Here is a 20,406-nt window from a genome sequence, read left to right on the forward strand (position 1 = left end):
TAACTGTTTCCTGTATGTCTAGGTTAAATAGTGTTGTTTTTTTTGTTTGGTTTTTTTTTGTGTTTTTGTATGGAGCAGGTAAGGGTCAGTTGTCCATACCGACCCACATGGAAGAAAAATATATTTGAAATATATTTTAAAATTATTCTTCCCAAATATATTGCCATATATTTATACTACAATTATTTATTTATACTACAATTTTGGCCGTATTTATAGATACATTTCTATATCTATCATGTTGAAATGCGTTTTTATTACAAAATATGTTTAAGAATTAATTTCAAATATAGTGTATGCTTTTTAACCCCCCTGGAGGTATTCCCGAGTGCAGCTCGGGGTAAAGTTTCAGCACCTCAAGCGGTAACCCTGAGCTACACTCAGGAATACTCTGCAGCGTTGCTCCGGGATCTCTTCTTCACTTACCTTGTCCTGCGCTCCTGCGATGTCCCCCCTGCAGTGTCCCCGGTAATGTCCTCCGGCCGATGCCGGCATCTGTCATCTGGGTTCCGTTGCCTGCGAGTGTCGGGACGTACGGGGGAGGGAACGGCGGGAAACTTGAAAATGACAAAAAGTGACATTCACTAAAATCACATAGTATAACATTCCTGTATCAATCCATTTCACATACATGTTGTCCCGAGTGCTTTGTCCGGCGCCCTGCCTGCATTTTTACTGTTCTTTCTGCCTGGAAACTGAGAAATGTCCATGGCGTCCAAAAAGCGTCCAAAAAGCGTCCCTTTAGGTGAAAAGCGGATTTAGACCGGCTAGAGAACAGCGATAGTAAATCAGAACCACTTGCAGAATTGAGTGATAATGATTGGTGGGGGAAATTCGCCATCAGACACTGAAAACGATTCTGCGACTTTGCTCAGTGATGTGCGAACTTGGCGCTCTATTTCACATTTCAGTGTTTTTGGTTTAATTATATTAGTGAATTAAATTTATTATTATATTATTATTTTTTATGATTATTTATTAAATTATAATTTATGATTTCGTGTTTCAAATTTTATCATTCCCGGGATGTTTACTAGACTCTTGTTCGGACAGATTTCAGTGAGTTATTCCTAAAAATTACAGGCCTACAATAAAAAAAATATATATTTCCATGCAAAAAAAATACCGCTTTCAGCACAGAAATATGGACATAATCAGACCGCTAGGGAGGTTAAAAATAGAAATCTTCATTTTTGGAATGCATTTACAAATATTAGGTAAAAATATATGTTAAAATGACTTTATGTTAAAAAAATCTGTATATATAAAAAAAATATATATTTTTAAAATATTGTATTTTTAAATGTATCCTTCAGATTTTTTTTTTTACATAAAAAAAAGTAATTTTAACATATTTTTACCTAATATTTGTAAATGCATTCCTATAATGTAGATTTGTATTTTTAAAAACATACAGTATATCTGAAATGTATTTTAAATATTTTTCATATATTTTGTAATAAAAACGTATTTCAATATGCAGTACATATATATTTATTGAAATGTATATTTTAAAATATATTGAATATGGCCAAAATTTTAGTATTTCAAATATATGGCAATATATTTGGGAAGAATATTTTTAAAATATATTTTTCTTCCATATGGGGAGGAGCTTTCCTGTTCCAGAGACCACACAGGAAGCAATGGGGCAGCACAGTGGCTAAGTGGTTAGCACTTCCACCTGGCAGTACTCGGGTCACCGGTTCGAAACCCAACCACGGCACCACCTGCCTGGAGTTTGCATGTTCTCCCTGTGCCTTTGGGTGCTCTGGTTTCCTCCCGCACTCCAAAGACATGCTGGAAGCTGAATTGGCTCCTGTCTAAATTGTCCTTTGTATGTGATTGTATGAATGTGAGTTAGGGACCTTAGATTGTACGCCCCTTGAGGGTTAGGGACTGATGTGAATGTACAATATATATGTAAAGCGATGGCGCTATATAAGTACCTGTAATAAATAATAATAAATAATGCCAGCAGGGACACCTTCCTCAACCCAAAAATACGTTTGGCCAGGAGCTCCACAATAATAGAAGCATTGCCCACCGACATGGTCAGCATATGGTGTCACTGAGAGGGAAGTGCAGAAACTCCATAGCAGACCTTCCCCTGTGACATTGGCACCACACCATAAGCGTCAATGGCCAGTTATAATGGTGTCAAAACAGGCAGCTACCTGGGAGCCCCCCGGGAACCCCGTAAGGATGCATAGAACATTTTACCTATGCAAGTCTATTGACTGCCTTTCTCAATCTTTTTTAATACAAGACAGAACCCTTGAAATATCTTCTCAGGGAATCCCTGCTCACCCTCACTGTACATTAGTGCGATGGTCAAGAAGATGAATGCTCCTTACATTTGTGGTCAGTGGGGAACCCCCCCCCCCCCCTTGGCTTACAGATAGCTAAAACGATCAATGGTGTCAGTGGCAACTTTTCTGAGAGGCAGAAATTTCTCATTGCTCAAGGAACCCCTAGCAACTTCTGGAAGAACTCTGGGGTCCATGGAATACTGGTTGAGAGAGGCTGCTGTAGACTTTTATTTCAGATCTGCAATGGTAGCCCTGGGTAAAGGTTTCACCTTGGGATCAGAAGTGAGAAAACCAACACCAATGAGCAATCCACAACAACCTACAGCAACATTTCTCAACCTTTTCAACACAGAGGAACCCTTGACATAACTTTCCAATGTCAGGGAACCCCTGCTAAAGTTACTGTATCTACAACTCATGATACATGAATGTGATGGTGAATGGGAAGAATGCTCCTTACACTTGTGGTCATTGGGAAGAAATCGCCCCTTACAGATAGCTAAAAAGATCATTTATGTCAGTGGGAACTTGTCTGAGAGGCAGAAATTGCTCAAGGAACCCCTAGCAACCTCTGGAGGAACCCTAGGGTTCTATGGAACCCTAGTTGAAAAACCATGACCTGGTCTCCAAGACAACATGTTTCAAGGCATGACCTCTTTGTCAGATTTTGGAGATGGAGAAGAGGGGCCCATGGAACACTGGTTGAGAGAGGCTGCTCTAGACTTTTTATTTCATATCTGCAATGGCAGCCCTCAGTACAGGTTTCCTTTAAGATGACCCTTAACCAATTAGGCTTGTTGGCGCCATACAACTGCCTAGGATCCACCAGACAATAAATCCACCGCTGGTGACCGTGTCTGGGGATACCAACTTTTTAATGCTGTTGCTCTTGCAGGTCTACCAGGATAATATCTATGCCAAAGGCTGTGCCTTCCACTCCTTCAAGAAGGTTTTGTTTGAGATGGGCCCCAAATACTCCGATGTGGTGGAGCTGGCTTCCTTCCATTCTACGTCCAAAGGATTCATGGGAGAGTGTGTATCTACTGCTCATTAACGATTTACTCACCAAACCATATTGTGGGTTGTTCCAACCTCTGTAACAATCTGTCCTTTGTGTTTCCCAGGTGCGGCTTCCGAGGGGGCTACATGGAGGTGGTCAATATGGACCCAGCAGTGAAGCAGCAACTGACCAAACTGGTGTCTGTCCGTCTGTGTCCCCCTGTGCCCGGACAGGCTCTGCTGGACGTGGTGGTGAATCCCCCTCAACCTGGAGACCCCTCCTACAAAGAGTTCATAGCGGTGAGATTAAATATCCCCATTAATGTCAGACACTAAGTTGCGCTGACATATTCCACAGTGCTGTACAGAGAACACTGAGCCAGTTACATCAGCCAGTACCAGAGGAGCTGACACTCTAATGTCCCCTCCCCCCACAGTCACATCAGTCTCTGTACCAGAAGAGCTTACACTCTAATGCCCCCTCCCCCACAGTCACATCAGTCTCTGGGGGAGGGGAGATTAGAGTGTAAGCTCCTCTGGTACAGAGACTGATGGGACTGTGGGGGAGGGGGCATTAGAGTGTAAGCTCCTCTGGTACAGACTGATGTGACTGTGGGGGAGGGGAGATTAGAGTGTAAGCTCTTCTGGTACACAGTCACATCAGTCTGTACCAGAGGAGCTTACACTCTAATGCCCCCTCCCCCACAGTCACATCAGTCTCTGTACCAGAGGAGCTTACACTCTAATGTCCTCTCCCCCACAGTTCCATCAGTCTCTGTACCAGAGGAGCTTACACTCTAATGCCCCCTCCCCCACAGTCACATCAGTCTCTGTACCAGAGGAGCTGACACTCTAATGCCCCCTCCCCCACAGTCCCATCAGTCTCTGTACCAGAGGAGCTTACACTCTAATGCCCCCTCCCCCACAGTCCCATCAGTCTCTGTACCAGAGGAGCTTACACTCTAATGTCCCCTCCCCCACAGTCACACATTAATATACATTATATAGCTTTGACATATACCACAGCGCTATGTCAGAGGAGCTTACACTTTGTCTCACCACAGTCCGGACAGTGCAAAACAGGATAACCGCTTTTGCAGCATTCCAGGGACGAATGTAGTGTCGGTGTGATCTGGTATTACAGCTGTGACTGTGGCTGGAGCTGTCGTCTGTCTGTATGATAATGTACACTTTTAAATTATGCCAATTATGAAGGTAAATGGTTAAATAAAACAGAGCTCCTCACCAAACTCTCATAATAGTGCAAACCCTCTATATACGGTAATAAAAATAGTATCTACATCAATATTGGTGCAGAAATACTGTGCTATACAAAATGTGTGCAATGACCAGCAATGATTGGGAAACATAAAATACTGAAATATATATATATGTATATATATGTGTATATATATGTGTTATTTATTCAATATTTTATTTTTTTCCAATTATTGATGGTCATTACATTTTGTATAATTATATATATGTATTTATATTATTTATGTATTTATATTTTTATATATATATTTATATTTTGTGTATATATAAAAAAAAAAACCACAAAAATATATATAAAATAATATAATTATTCAATATTTTATTTTTTTCAAATTGATGGTCATTGCACACATTTTGTATAGCAGAGTATTTTTACACCAATATTGATGTAGATACTGTTTTGATTATACAGAAGGTTTGCACTATTATGAGAGAGTTTGGTGAGGCGCACTGTTCTAATGAACTATTTACCTTTTTATATCACCTTGGTCTAAGGATTAATTAGCTGTTCTTCTTTTCCCCCTCCCCCCTTTCTGTGTGTGTGTGTGTGTGTATGTATATATATGTGTGTGTGTGTGTATATACAGTGGGGATTGAAAGTTTGGGCACCCCAGCTAAAAATTTGTATTAATGTGCATAAAGAAGCCAAGGAAAGATGGAAAAATCTCCAAAAGGCATCAAATTACAGATTAGACATTCTTATAATATGTCAACAAAAGTTAGATTTTATTTCCATCATTTACACTTTCAAAATAACAGAAAACAAAAAAATGGCGTCTGCAAAAGTTTGGGCACCCTGCAGAATTTATAGCATGCACTGCCCCCTTTGCCAAGCTGAGACCTGCCAATGTCATGGATTGTTCTCAATCATCGTCTGGGAAGACCAGGTGATGTCAATCTCAAAGGTTTTAAATGCCCAGACTCATCTGACCTTGCCCCAACAATCAGCACCATGGGTTCTTCTAAGCAGTTGTCTAGAAAACTGAAACTGAAAATAGTTGACGCTCACAAAGCTGGAGAAGGCTATAAGAAGATAGCAAAGTGTTTTCAGATGTCAAAATCCTCTGTTCAGAATGTAATTAAGAAATGGCAGTCATCAGGAACAGTGGAAGTTAAAGCAACATCTGGAAGACCAAGAAACATATCAGACAGAACAGCTCGCAGGATTGTGAGAAAAACAATTCAAAACCCACGTTTGACTGCACGATCCCTCCAGAAAGATCTGGCAGACACTGGAGTTGTGGTACACTATTCCACTATAAAGAGATACTTGTACAAATATGGTCTTCATGGAAGAGTCATCAGAAGAAAACCTCTTCTACGTCCTCACCACAAAAATCATCGTTTGAACTTTGCAAATGAACATATAGACAAGCCTGATGCATTTTGGAAACAAGTTCTGTGGACCGATGAGGTTAAAATTGAACTTTTTGGCCGGAATGAGCAAAGGTACGTTTGGAGAAGAAGGGGCACAGAATTGAATGAAAAGAACCTCTGTCCAACTGTTAAGCATGGGGTTGGATCAATCATGCTTTGGGGTTGTGTTGCAGCCAGTGGCACAGGGAACACCTCACGAGTAGAAGGAAAAATGGATTCAATAAAATCTCAGCAAATTTTGGATGGTAACTTGATGCCATCTGTGAAAAAGCTGAAGTTAAAGAGAGGATGGCTTCTACAAATGGATAATGATCCTAAACACACCTCGAAATCCACGGGGGATTACATCAAGGGGCGTAAACTGAAGGTTTTGCCATGGCCTTCACAATCTCCTGACCTCAACATCATTGAAAATCTATGGATAGACCTTAACCTCCCTGGCGGTATTCCCGAGTGTAGCTCGGGGTAACATTTCAGTACCAAAAGCGGTAACCCTGAGCTACACTCGGGAATACCATGCGGCACTGCTCCGGCATGTGTTCTTCACTTACCTTACCCTTCGCTCCCACGATGTGTCCCCTGCAGCGTCCCCGGCCATCTCCTCCGGCCGATGCCGGCATCCGACTTCTGTGTCCTGTCCCTGTGACGTCGGGACGTACGGGCGCCGCCGCCGCTGCCGGCGGCGGGAAATTTAAAAATTTTAAAAAATGTCTTTTTTTTTTTACATTTTACATAGTAAAACATTGCTGTCTCAACCAATTTCACATACATTTTGTCCCGAGTGCTTTGTCCGGCGCCCTGCCTGCATTTTGTCTGTTCTTTCTGCCTGGAAACTGAGAAACGTCCATGGCGTCCAAAAAGCGTCCCTTTAGGTCAGACGCGGTTTTAGACCGGCTAGAGAACAGCGATAGTAAATCAGAACCACTTGCAGAATTGAGTGATAATGATTGGTGGGGGAAATTCCTCATCAGACACTGAAAACGATTTTGCGACTGAGCTCAGCAATGTGCGAACTTGGCGCTATATTTCACATTTCAGTGTTTTTGGTTTGATTATATTATTATTATTTTTATGATTATTTATTAAATTATAATTTATGATTTTGTGTTTCAAATTTTATCATACCCGGGATGTTTACTAGACTCTTGTTCGGACATATTTCAGTGAGTTTTTCCTAAAAATTACAGCCTACAATAAAAAAAATACATATTTCCATGCAAAAAAATGGTACCGCTTTCAGCACCAAAAATCTGAAATAATCAGACCGCCAGGGAGGTTAAAAGAGCCGTGCGTGACAGACAGCCCAGAAATCTCAAAGAACTGGAAGATTTTTGTAAGGAAGAATGGGCAAAGATACCTCAAACAAGAATTGAAAGACTCTTGGCTGGCTACAAAAAGCATTTACAAGCTGTGATACTTGCCAAAGGGGGCAGTACAAGATATTAACTCTGCAGGGGGCCCAAACTTTTGCAGACGCCATTTTTTTGTTTTCTGTTATTTTGAAAGTGTAAATGATGGAAATAAAATCTAACTTTTGTTGACATATTATAAGAATGTCTAATCTGTAATTTGATGCCTTTTGGAGATTTTTCCATCTTTCCTTGGCTTCTTTATGCACATTAATACAAATTTTTAGCTGGGGTGCCCAAACTTTCCATCCCCACTGTATATATATATATATGTGTGTGTGTGTATGTATGTATATGTATGTATATGTGTGTGTGTGTATATATGTATGTATATATATATATATATATATATATATATATATATATATATATATATATATATATATATATACATACATATATACATACATACATACATACATACATACATACATACATACATACATACATCCAGTGGCGTGTCCATTATATATAAAATATTCCATTTATGTCTTCTCCATTCCTCTAGGAGAAACAAGCGGTCCTCGGTAATCTGGCAGAGAAAGCTCGACTGACCGAAGAAATCCTGAACCAGGCACCCGGGATACAATGTAACCCTGTCCAGGGCGCTATGTACTCCTTCCCCAGGATAGAGATGCCGGAGCGGGCCATCAAACTGGCACAGGTAAGCCAGACAATGAGATGTGCTGGGATTGGGCGCAGGAGGGTCAGAGGATTCTTGTCTGTTTATTCAATTCTAGTAGTAGCTGCACTCTGCCGAAGGTACAATTTAAGGTTGATATAAGTCTTAACTGGATGATGATGATGATATATATGATTTTTATACAAAAAAAAAAAAATAGAAGTCTGTGAAGGTTCTCATTTATCCAGGTCTTGAGATATGTGGTTGTTGGTCATGGTCATGACCAACAACTACTGATGATGATGTGTTTTAGCTCCTTCGCACTGGTAGCCATGGAATCTGTCACACCAGATGTCGATTTGTCCACAAAAAAGGTTACATAGGCTAAAAAAAACAAAGGTCCATCTAGGTTGGGTGATATGAAAGCTGTGGAACCCCTTGCTGTTCTAGTTACATCATCTCCTCTGTCGTCTGTGCCATTTACCATCTCTATCCTGGTGTGAATTGGCAAAACACGTCAAGGAAAAATCCTCAATGGAAGTTTCCTGGTGGTGAAAACGATGGACCAGGACTGTGCCATGTGTGTTGAAACTTGTACTTTCCATGAGAAGCCCATGTGACTTGGTGTCAATTGGGAGACTGAGACAGAGTGTTGTCACCCTGTAAGATCTGTCACAAGGTTCTTCGAGGCAGGTTCACCAGGGATGAGTTCAATGAAAGCTGCAGGTTTAAAACTCTTAAATGATATTAACATGTTAAAAACTATAGAGATTTCACTTACTGGGTTTACGTCTACTTTGAGATACTTAGACATGGGTCCACCCAACCCTACAGAAGAGGTCCACCCAGACCGACTGTTTACAGGACTCATGGCTGTCTACTCCTTTTCTGTAGGCACCTTGATAGAGATTTAGAATTAAACATCTTAAAGGTTTTTGTATAAATACATACAAGGTCCTTATACTGTAAGTCCTAGGTGAATTATATCTTCTGCTCCTTGGGATAAATACCAGCTCAAGAAGAGTTTTTTACTATGAGTGAGGAACGTGTACTTGTAGTCGTTGAAGTATTTTGAAGCATGCGGATTGGTGTAATAACAGGCAGCTGGAGGTAGCTTATCACAGCCCCCAGGAGCTCCAAAACCCACTCTTAGGCAAACTAAAATTTAGGCAGAGTCGGAGCTTGGACCTTCTACTTGCACTCCACCTTTTAGCCCATCGCTGTGAAGGAGGCTCTCGCTATCCAATAAAATATACTAGTGAGGTTGGATGGAGTAGGTCAAAGTTCCATCTTCCAGTTTTTTGTCAAAATTTGAATTCTTGCCTATCTTTGTCTACTGTGCTGTGAGTTGTCAATTGTATGATACTAATAAAATGTCCCATTAATGCTGCACTTAGTCTGGCGCCCCTCTGCTTCCTTCTACCTGCAGACAATGGTAGGTCCTTAGTCAAAAACAAAGTGAGCGCTCTCCAATATAGCAGCTGATACACTCAGGTAACCAAATGAAATCTCCAAAGTACAATATGCAAGATAACCACTTGCCGTCCTGAGGATTTACCCCCCTTAATGACCACGCCTCTTTTTGCTACTCGGCGCTGCACTAATTCAACTGATAATTGCGCGGTCATGCAATGCTGCACCCAAACGAAATTTTTGTCCTTTTTTTCACACAAATAGAGCTTTCTTTCGGTGGTATTTGATCACCTGTGCGCTTTTTATTTTTCACGCTATAAACAAAAAAAGGCCAAACATTTTGAAGAAAAACAATATTTTTTACTTTCAGCTATAAAAAATATATAGTAAACTCAAAGTTGGTTATAAATTTAGGCCAAAATGTATTCTGCTCCATGTTTTTGGTAAAAAAATCCCAATAAGTGTATATTGATTGCTTTGTGTGGAAGTTATAGCGTCTACAAACTATGGTATAGATACTGCAATTTACGCCATTTTTTTGCTATACAGCGCAGCGCTAGTTTAACGGACAATTGCGCGGTCATGCAATACGGTACATAAATGAAATTTACATCCTTTTATTTTCCCCACAAATTGAGCTTTCTTTTGGTGGTATTTGATTGCCTGTGCAGTTTTTATTTTTTGTGCTATAAAAAAAGAGGCTGACAATTTTGAAGTAAAAAAACAATATTTTGGACTTTTTGCTATAAAACATGTCCAGTAAAAAAAAATTTAAAAATCAAATTTAGTCATAAATTTCTGCCAAAATGCATTCTGCGACATGTCTTTGCTAAAAAAAAAACCAAATACGTGTAAATTAATTGGTTTACGTGAAAGTTATAGCGTTTACAAATGGTGGGAAAGATACTGGGATTTTTAGGTTTTTTTTATACTAATAATGGCGGTGATCAGGGACTTATGGCGGCGATCAGCGACTTATGGCAGGACTGCAGCGGACATTCTGACACGGGGGGGGGTACTGACTTGGGGTCACTGACATCCCCAGTGACACCAATACAGTGATCAGTGCAAAAAAAAAAAAACAGACACTGTACTAATGGCACTGGGGAGGAAGGGGTTACGTTTATTTTTCAGGGAAGGGTTAACTGTGTGAGGGGGAGTGTTTTACTAGGGGGCGGGGGTGTGTGCTGCACGGGACACGCTGATCGGGAGAGAGAAACTCTTCTGTCCCGATCAGCTTGTCCTGGAGCTGTCAGGGAACTGACAGAAAGCACAGCTACTGCAGCTGTGCTCTCTGTCAGCGATTGCCGCCGATCGCCGGGACATAGCCGGTAAGGACCGGCTGTGATCAGGCGACTGACATCCGCTGCTGTGATCGGCGGGACAGTTAGGGCGGCGGCGCGCCCCCTACCTGTTTACAAAACACACGTTTTAAAACGTGGTTTTGCCCAGCCGTGCCGCCCTGCTGCAGTATTTATACAGTGGCTGGGCGGCATGTGGATAGTGATTCCAGTGATCCAGTATCCAGAGGAAGGGAATCCCTGTAACCAGGTGGCTGACCCTATCCATCCTAAAGGGGACCTCTGGATTAAGCAGACTTCACCCATTGACCGCTGTGCTGCCCATTCCTTGAAGGATGATCTTCATACACCTACCATACCTCATACCCTAAGTGTCCTGAGGTGGATATATTAATGTGTATACCCTATGTGCATCTGGTAAGTGCGCAATCTTCTCATTCCTTCAGAGCACCGGTATATCGATTTCTGCCTACTTCTGGATTCACCTTACCATATACCCATAGACTCATTCCTATGTGGATTTTACTGTGATCATTTCTCTAATTGTTTTATTTACCGCTGCACTTGATCTTGCAAATGGTAGGTCCTTTCAGTTGTGGATAAGTGACAATTTTTTTATTTTTTTTTGGTTGTTTACAAATGTTTTTATTAGGAGATAAACAAAAACAGCACCACTTCATGAAGTATAGTATACATTAAGAAAAAAGCACATAAAAAAACCCCCAGAATCATAGAAAAAGAAAGTTTGAGTACATGCATGAGGTAGGCAGTAAGATATACTGAACAACTACACAACCAACAAAGTTACAATGCCAATAAATCTATGATAACCCATCATTCTAACATTCAATGCCAAAATGTCTTCCAACCATCCCATTTTCTGTTGAATAATTGCATCCTAGCTAGCAATGTATATTGAATACGTTCCATGAGCATAACCATATCAACTCTCCGAAAAACCAAGGACAAAGGCACTGCTGGTGACTTCCAATGAAGGGCAATGGCCCATAGGGTAGAGACACAGTATGAATTATCCTCATTACGTTGGTTGGGATCGCTGAAATGGGAGATCTCAAACAATTTTGCAATGACAAATTTCCGCCAAGGCTGAGGCCACCTCAGAAACTTTACGACAGATCAAAGAAAGACCTGGGGAAGCCCAAAACCTATGCACCAGGGTACCAGCAAGCCCACAACCCCTAAAACAGAGGTGCGACGTTCCTGGAAACATATGTAGTCTAGAGGGGGTATAATACCAATGGGTTAAAACCTTTTAAGGGCCGTCTCATGAACTGAAAGAGACCTAGAACCCCTACGTATGTCATCCACCATGGATTCCCAGTCCTCTTCTGAAAATGTAATACCGCAATCAACCTCCCATTTCTGTCTATATAAGGGGGGGTGAGGCAAAGATGGCATTCGAGAAGGAGCGATATAAATTCAAAATAAGACCCCTACCCCTGGGAGAGTCACGACTGATACGTTCAAAATAATTGATCGGGGACGAAGGTGTCGGTCCAAAATGGGAACTAAAAAAGTGTCTTATTTGCCGATATCGATGTTAATCTCGAAGCGGAATATCAAAAAACGTCCGTAATATGTGACCATCTTTAAAGGTATACTTGCTGCAGGTTTACTTAATCTGTGGTATTTGAAAGGGAACTGTGGTGTGTAAATGGCTCTATGTGCTCTGTAAAGTAATATATTGGCACCAAGTAGGGGATCCCTATTGTAAATGGTCAGTTGAGAAAGAGGTCTTAACAATAACAGCAGGCAAGCTGTGAGATGTCCCTCCAGTAATAGCAAAATCCGTAATCCTAATGCCCTTTCTGATTCTAAGGTTTTCTTTCCTTCCTCTGGACTTGGTTAAAGTTGTGTCTGAAGGACCTGCATCTCCTAGGCTTAGAGTATGGAGCCCATAGTGTTTTTTTTCCTCTGTGGTGACCTGTATCTCCCTCTAATCACCCTCAGGCAGAAGGCCAGGCCCCAGATATGTTCTTCTGCATGAAACTTCTGGAAGAAACTGGGATCTGCGTTGTTCCAGGGAGCGGCTTTGGCCAGCGGGAGGGGACACACCACTTCAGGTAAGAACCATTTAGTTGTACCAGCTGGGGGAACCAATCGGGCACTGACCCTTGATGATATGGAGGTCAGATAAGTCACCGAACAGCTCCAGGGACTTCAAGGTAGCATCTTCAAAGTCATCTTATATACAGTTGCAAGAAAAAGTATGTGAATCCCTTGGGATTACGTGGAGTTTTGCATGAATTGGGCATAAAATGTGCTCTGAACGTCATCTAAGTCACAACAATAGAAGAACACAGTCTGCTGAACATAATACTACACAAACATTAGATGTTGCCATGGTTTAATTGCACATAACATGTAAACATTCACAGTGCAGGGAGGAAAAAGTATGTGAACCTTTGGACTTAATAACTGGTTGACCCTCCTTTGGCAGCAATAACCTCAACCAAACGTTTCCTGTAGTTGCAGATCAGACCTGCACAACGATCTGGAGTCATTTTGGACCACTCCTCTTCACAAAACTGTTTCAGTGTAGCAATATTCTTGGGATGTCTGGTGTAAATCGCTCTCTTAAGGTCAGGCCACAGCATTTCAATCGGGTTGAGGTCAGGACTCTGACTGGGCCACTCCAGAAGGCGTATTCTGTGCTGTTGCAGCCATTGTTTTGTTGAATTACTTGTATGCTTTGGGTCATTGTCCTGTTGCATCACCCATCCTCTGCGGAGCTTCAGTTGGCGGACAGATGGTCGTACGTTTTCCTGCAAAATGTCTTGATAAACTCTGGAATTCATTTTCCCATCAATGACAACAATCCTTCCAGGCCCTTAGGCAGCAAAGCAGCCCCAAACCATGATGCTCCCTCCGCCATGTTTTACAGTTGGGATGAGGTTTTGATGTTGGTGTGCTGTGCCTTTTTTTCTCCACACATAGTGTTGTGTGTTCTTCCCAAACAACTCAATCTTGGTTTCATCTGTCCACAGTATATTTTGCCAGTAGTGCTGTGGAACATCCAGATGCTCTTTTGCAAACTTCAAACGTGCTGCAATCTTCTTTTTGGACAGCAATGGCTTCCTCCGTGGTGTCCTCCCATGTACTCCATTCTTGTTTAATGTTTTCCTTATTGTAGATGTGTCAACAAAAATGTTAGCATGTGCCAGAGATTTCTGTAGGTCTTTAGCTGACACTCTGGGATTCTTCTTTACCTCATGCAGCATTCTGCGCTGTGCTCTTGCAGTCATTTTTACAGGACGACCACGCCTAGGGAGAGTAGCAACAGTGCTAAACTTTCTCCTTCTCCATTTGTAGACAGTCTGTCTTACCGTGGACACATGAACATCAAGGCTTTTGGAGATACTTTTGTAACCCTTTCCAGCTTCATGCAAGTCAACAATTCTTGATCGTAGGTCTTCTGAGAGCTCTTTTCTGCGAGGAATAGTTCACATCAAACAGTGCTTCTTGAAACCAGTAAACCCAAAACAGGTGTGTGTTTTTAACGGCAGGACAGCTGTCAGCAACACATCCAATATCATCACACTGATTGGAGTCAAGGTTGGCTCACTCCTGGCTCCAATTGGCTCTGGGAGAAGTCATTAAGCTAGGGCCTCACTTACTTTTTCCTCCCTGCACTGTGAATGTTTACATGTTATGTGCAATTAAACCATGGCAACATCTAATGTTTGTGTAGTATTATGTTCAGCAGACTGTGTTCTTCTATTATTGTGACTTAGCTGATGTTTAGAGCACATTTTATGCCCAATTCATGTAAAACTCCACGTAATCCCAAGGGGTTTACATACTTTTTTCTTGCAACTGTATTGTGTTCTTAACACATCCACCATACGTCATGCAGGCATCGTGGCAAAGAAAGCCGTCCATTTATATTGGGCTACAGTTCAGTTCATGGAACAAACAATCCCTCAGTGTAAGGACTTGAAGGGTGCCAGCAATGATCTCCCTGAACCGTAAGACTTTTGGCATGATCCATAGTTATGAACAATTTGTCCATCTAAATGAGAATGTTCATAAAACAGTTTAATCATTTTATTGATTACTGGTGACACAAATTGTGGCATTCTTTGAGCCTAATTCGAGTCCAAAGTTCATAAATGAGGCTTAGAATGATTGCATAGTAAGCAAATCAATAATTGGTTCAATTCCAAAATTCATAAATAAAGCTTGAAGTACTCGCATAGGTATCCGCGGTGTGCAGCAATTAGTTCAGCATAGTATTGACCTCGGTGGGGAATGAAATTGGGAGGTGCCACAGTCATCAACACCCGATTTTCAGGTGCCCTGTGGTTAAGATGGATGAGGAAAGAATCTGGCTGGCCACGACACCAGAACTGATGAACTGGAAGTGCATCACTGTGGGATCAAAACTGACAAAACCAACATCAATGAGCAATCCACGACGGCCTACAGCAATGTTTCTCAACCTTGTCAACACAGAGGAACCCTTGAAATAACTTTCAGGTCTCAAGCAACCCTGCTAAAGTTACTATACCCACAACTCATGGTACATTAATGTGATGGTCAGTGGGAAGAATGCTCCTTACACTTGTGGTCATTGGGAAGGAGAAGGTTGGGAAGGAAGAAATTACCGCTTTTACAAGTAGCTAAAAAGATCATTGGTGTCGGTAGGAACTTATTTGAGTGGCAGAAATTGATCACTGCGCAAGTAACCCCTGGCAACCTCTGGAGGAACCCTAGGGTTCTATGGAACCCTGGTTGAAAAACCAAGGACCCCTGGCAACCTCTGGAGGAACTCTAGGGTTCTATGGAGCCCTGGTTGAAAAAACATTTTCTGAAGGGCTGGATAGAAGCAAGCAAAGGGCCGCATCTAGCCCCTGGGTTGCAGTTTGGAGACCACTGGTCCACAGCATCTCTGGTTTCCAAGACAACATGTTTCGAGGCATGGCCTCTTTGTCAAATCTTGGAGATAGAGATCAGGGGCAGGATTATATAGCAAGTGATCTTGTCTGATTGGGCCAGGGGCGGGGGCAACCTGATGGTATATGCTGCTCACCACATCCGCCATTATTTTGAAGCCTACATAGCCAACCACAATATATTGCAGCTCAAATCACACATATATAAAAAGTAATATTCTGTATTCAGAAAACTATTTTATCTACTGATACCAACAATGGGCACAATTCCTTCTACTGACACCAACAATGAGGCACAATTTCTCCCACTGACACCAAACAAGGGGCATTCTATTTACCCACTGATGTCAGGACATTTTTTACTCCCAGCAGCCACAGTCTTTTAGAAAATTTGGAGACCCCTGCTGTAGGCTGTCGGTGATCACTCCTTGGTGTTGGTTTCGTCACGTCCGGTCCCGCGGTGACACACTTTCAGCTGATCAGTTCTGGTGTCTCGGCCTGCCGGATTCCGTAGTTTTCTCATCCATCTTGACCATGGGACACCTGCAGGTTGGGTGTTTGTTTGACTGGAACCTCCCAATTCCAATGTCCACTGAGGTCAATACTAGGCTGAGCTATTTGCTGCACACTGCGGATGTCTATGTAAGCACTTTGAGCTTTATGAACTTTGAAGTTGGAAAAATTGATTACTGGTGACACAGATTGTACATTGTATTCTTTGAGCTTAATTTGTGTGTTATGAACATTCCGGTTTGGTTGGACAATTTGTTCATAATGTTATGAATGCTGTGCATCATACCAGGAGTCTTAAGGCTCAGTGAGAACATTGCTGGCTCTCTTCAAGTCCTTCAAGTCCCTGACTGTTTCCTGTGCTATCTTTTCTCCAGTGGGACCTTGTGGTTGAGAAATGTCCCAACAATCCTGCTGCTACAAGTGCCATGGCTGTTCCTTTTTTTTTTTTTGCGTGATTTCAGTTCATGGGCAGACCCTTTCTGAAACTGAAACTTGGTTGAAAAATACTATAAAGAAGCTACATTTGAAGACGGTACTTTTAAGTCTCTTGTGACATTCCTTGTTTGATAGACTATTAAACCCCAGGGGTGCCTTGGGAAGGATCACTGCACGGGGCTATATATGTATTGAGTCGTGTAGACATTCTGGTATCCAGTGACATATATGATCACCATGAATGATGTTGGGGCCTGTGTTTGTTCCAGGAAAGTTGACCTCCTGACTTTCTCTCTGTCCCCAGGATGACCATCCTGCCACCTACTGAAAAGCTGAAGATTCTCTTGGAGCGACTGAAGGACTTCCACCAGAAATTTGTCCAGGAATACTCCTAGACGGTGAAGTCACAATGCTGAAAAGACCTTGGATGACGGTGACTTGAGGAGAGATGCGTCCAATAAACTGTAGATGCTCTTAATAGATTTTGCACCTTTCTAAGTCAGCCAAGTATGTTTTGTGTGCCAAATTTTGCCCAAAGAATAAAGTGTTCTGTGATCCTTCAAGAAGGCCGGGCGGTGAGAGCCGCTTGGCTTTGGCCCCCTGGAAAGGTTGAGGTCTGTCTTCGGGGGTAGAGCACGTAGGTTGTAAAAATTTTATTAAGCCAATATATTGTAGATCTTGATCATTAATAGTATTATGTGGAGGTTGGGCTTCTGCCGCTTATAGATGGTACTTCACTAGGAAATTCTAAGCCATGGAGGAGATCCTCGATACGGTTACTATGTGCCTACAATATTTTATCTCAAGGACTGATGGTCACATGTCCACCATGTAACCTCCCATGGATTATGCAGGTGTCACCTTCATTTTATGCACGGATGGCTCCTACTTCAAATCTTAGTTTCAAGTGGTGTGTGTGCGTCTCCACCCATAAACCCTGATCAAGTGCCATTCCCAGAAGACGGTTCCCCTGAGTGGAGAGATGCTCTCTGTATCACGCTGCTGAAACTGTAAATTTCACTGGATGCTGCTGCTATGCAAACTACAATGAACTGAAATCTCCAATCCAAACCATCACTGGCGGATGCCATCTTTTTAAAGGGCATTATTTATAAGCTTCGCCAGCCTACCAGTCCGACAGATCCATAGCTGCCCTCTTATATTGCCTTATTGTAAGGTGACCCCATGGTATGGTGACCCCATGGGGGGGCAGGTGAGGTTTTCAGTCAGCCCCTGCTTTTAAGCTCCTTAAATCTTAAGGGTAATTTTTATGTAAAGGCCAGTTGGATGAGAGAGATTTACAAATATGTGAAAAGGGCTCGTATAACGGTGTCTTAAATTTAACCAATAAAGATTGTATTAAAGTTTTTAAAGAGTGATTTCCTTTCATGGTCTGATGTTACAATATACACTCGATATATCATAAATATATATACAGTGGGGCAAAAAAGTATTTAGTCCCCACCAATTGTACAAGTTCTCCCACTTACAGAGATGAGAGAGGCCTGTAATTGGCATCATAGGGAGACCTCAACTATGAGAGACAAAATGAGAAAACAAATCCAGACAATCACATTGGCTGATCTGGAAATAATTTATTTGCAAATTATGGTGGAAAATAAGTATTTGGTGAATATGAAAAGTTCATGTCAATACTTTGTTATATATCCTTTGTTGGCAATGACAGAGGTCAGACGTTTCCTGGAAGTCTTCACAAGGTTGGCACACACTGTTGCTGGTATGTTGGCCCATCCTCCATGCAGATCTCCTCTAGAGCAGTGATGTTTTGGGGCTGTCGCTGGGCAACACGGACTTTCAACTCCCTCCAAAGGTTTTCTATGTGGTTGAGATCTGGAGACTGGCTAGGCCACTCCAGGACCTAGAAATGCTTCTTACGAAGCCACTCCTTCGTTGCCCGGGCGGTATGTTTGGGATCATTGTCATGTTGGAAGACCCAGCCATGTTTCATCCTCAATGCCCTTGCTGATGGAAGGAGGTTTGCACTCAAAATCTCACGATACATGGCCCCATTCATTCTGTCCTGTACAAGGATCAGTCGTCCTGGTCCCTTTGCAGAGAAACAGCCCCAAAGCATGATGTTGCCACCCCCATGCTTCACAGTAGGTATGGTGTTCTTTGGATGCAACTCAGCATTCTCTCTCCTCCGAACACGACGAGTTGTGTTTCTACCAAACATTTCTATTTTGGTTTCATCTGACCATATGACATTCTCCCAATCCTCTTCTGGATCATCCAAATGCTCTCTAGCAAACTTCAGACATGTACTGGCTTAAGCAGGGGGACACGTCTGGCACTGCAGGATCTGAGTCCCTGGCGGCGTAGTGTGTTACTGATGGTAGCCTTTGTTACGTTAGTCCCAGCTCTCTGCAGGTCATTCACTAGGTCCCCCCCGTGTGGTCCTGGGATTTTTGCTCACCGTTCTTGTGATCATTTTGACCCCACGGGGTGAGATCTTGCGTGGATCCCCAGATTGAGGGAGATTATCAGTGGTCTTGTATGTCTTCCATTTTCTAATTATTGCTCCCACAGTTGATTTGTTCACACCAAGCTGCTTGCCTATTGCAGATTCAGTCTTCCCAGCCTGGTGCAGGTCTACAATTGTGTTTCTGGTGTCCTTCGACAGCTCTTTGGTCTTCACCATAGTGGAGTTTAGAGTGTGACTGTTTGAGGATGTGGACAGGTGTCTTTTATACTGATAACAAGTTCAAACAGGTGCCATTGATACAGGTAATGAGTGCAGGACAGAGGAGCCTCTTAAAGAAGAAGGTCCAGGTCTGTGAGAGCCAGAAATCTTGCTTGTTTGTAGGTGACCAAATACTTATTTTCTACCATAATTTGCAAATATATTCTTTCCAGATCAGCCAATGTGATTGTCTGGATTTGTTTTCTCATTTTGTCTCTCATAGTTGAGGTCTCCCTATGATGCCAATTACAGGCCTCTCTCATCTTTGTAAGTGGGAGAACTTGCACAATTGGTGGTGACTAAATACTTTTTTTGTCCCACTGTATATCCTGGTGATGTTGATATCACACCCAGGGATGGACTGACAACTCATGGGGCCCCCGGGCAATAGGAAATCATGAGGCCCCTGTGTCCTTGCCCACACTCAAACCACACTCAAAAAAGCCTATGAAAGGTACCAGGGACATCTCATGGGGCCCCCTACTGACCCCGGGCAGTGCCCGAGTGGCTAAATGGTCAGTCCCCTCCTTATCGCACCTACTCAAAAATTCAATTTGTAGGGACATGACTATTTGAAGGCCATTGGTAGTCCACTCGGTCCCTGAATTCTGTATGGACTCTGACATCATTTTGAGAACATCCCATGAAATAAATACTTGATGTTATGGGGGGGAACATGTGTGTGTATTTATAAAATCAACCGCCATTTTGCAGCAGTTGTAAAATGCACAGCGGCAACAAATGGTATTGGCCAACCTTGTTTTTGGTCTGCTGCCACCTAATATGGTACAAAGCATGGTTTCATGGTAAAACTTTGAAAATGTTCAAAATATTTATAAGTAACACCCACCTATATGAGCTGCTGAATTTTAACCACTTCAAATCCGGAAACTTTTACCCCCTTCCTGTCCAGGCCAATTTTTCAGATTTCAGCGCTATCACACTTTGAATGACAATTACGCAGTCATGCAACGCTACCCATATGAATTTTTTAGCATTTTTTTTGAGACAGATAAAACTTATTTTGGTGGTATTTATTTACCGCTGGGATTTTTTTATGCTATATAAATAAAAGTCCAAAAATTTTGGAAAAAAGTGTTTTTCTTATAAAATTTTGCAAACAGATA

The 20,406-nt window shown here is 42.0% G+C and overlaps 1 protein-coding gene across 1 annotated transcript in view; it reads left to right on the plus strand.

Annotated features, from left to right (window-relative positions):
* LOC149434007 (alanine aminotransferase 2) overlaps nucleotides 1-17,948 on the plus strand; it is a gene marked incomplete at its 5' end in the record, with an annotated part of 33,477 nt that extends 15,529 nt beyond the window's left edge. Inside the window, 5 exons of the mRNA XM_089664232.1 lie at nucleotides 3,208-3,344; nucleotides 3,437-3,611; nucleotides 7,884-8,039; nucleotides 12,683-12,795; nucleotides 16,880-17,948. Of these exons, the coding sequence (XP_089520358.1) occupies nucleotides 3,208-3,344; nucleotides 3,437-3,611; nucleotides 7,884-8,039; nucleotides 12,683-12,795; nucleotides 16,880-16,970 (672 nt within the window). The remainder of the gene's footprint in view (nucleotides 1-3,207; nucleotides 3,345-3,436; nucleotides 3,612-7,883; nucleotides 8,040-12,682; nucleotides 12,796-16,879) is intronic.
* Nucleotides 17,949-20,406: the final 2,458 nt, after the last annotated feature.

Source organism: Staurois parvus, unplaced genomic scaffold (assembly GCF_062004578.1).
Source record: "Staurois parvus isolate SC_StPar_1 unplaced genomic scaffold, SC_StPar_1.0 ptg001861l, whole genome shotgun sequence".
Lineage (NCBI taxonomy): Eukaryota > Metazoa > Chordata > Amphibia > Anura > Ranidae > Staurois > Staurois parvus.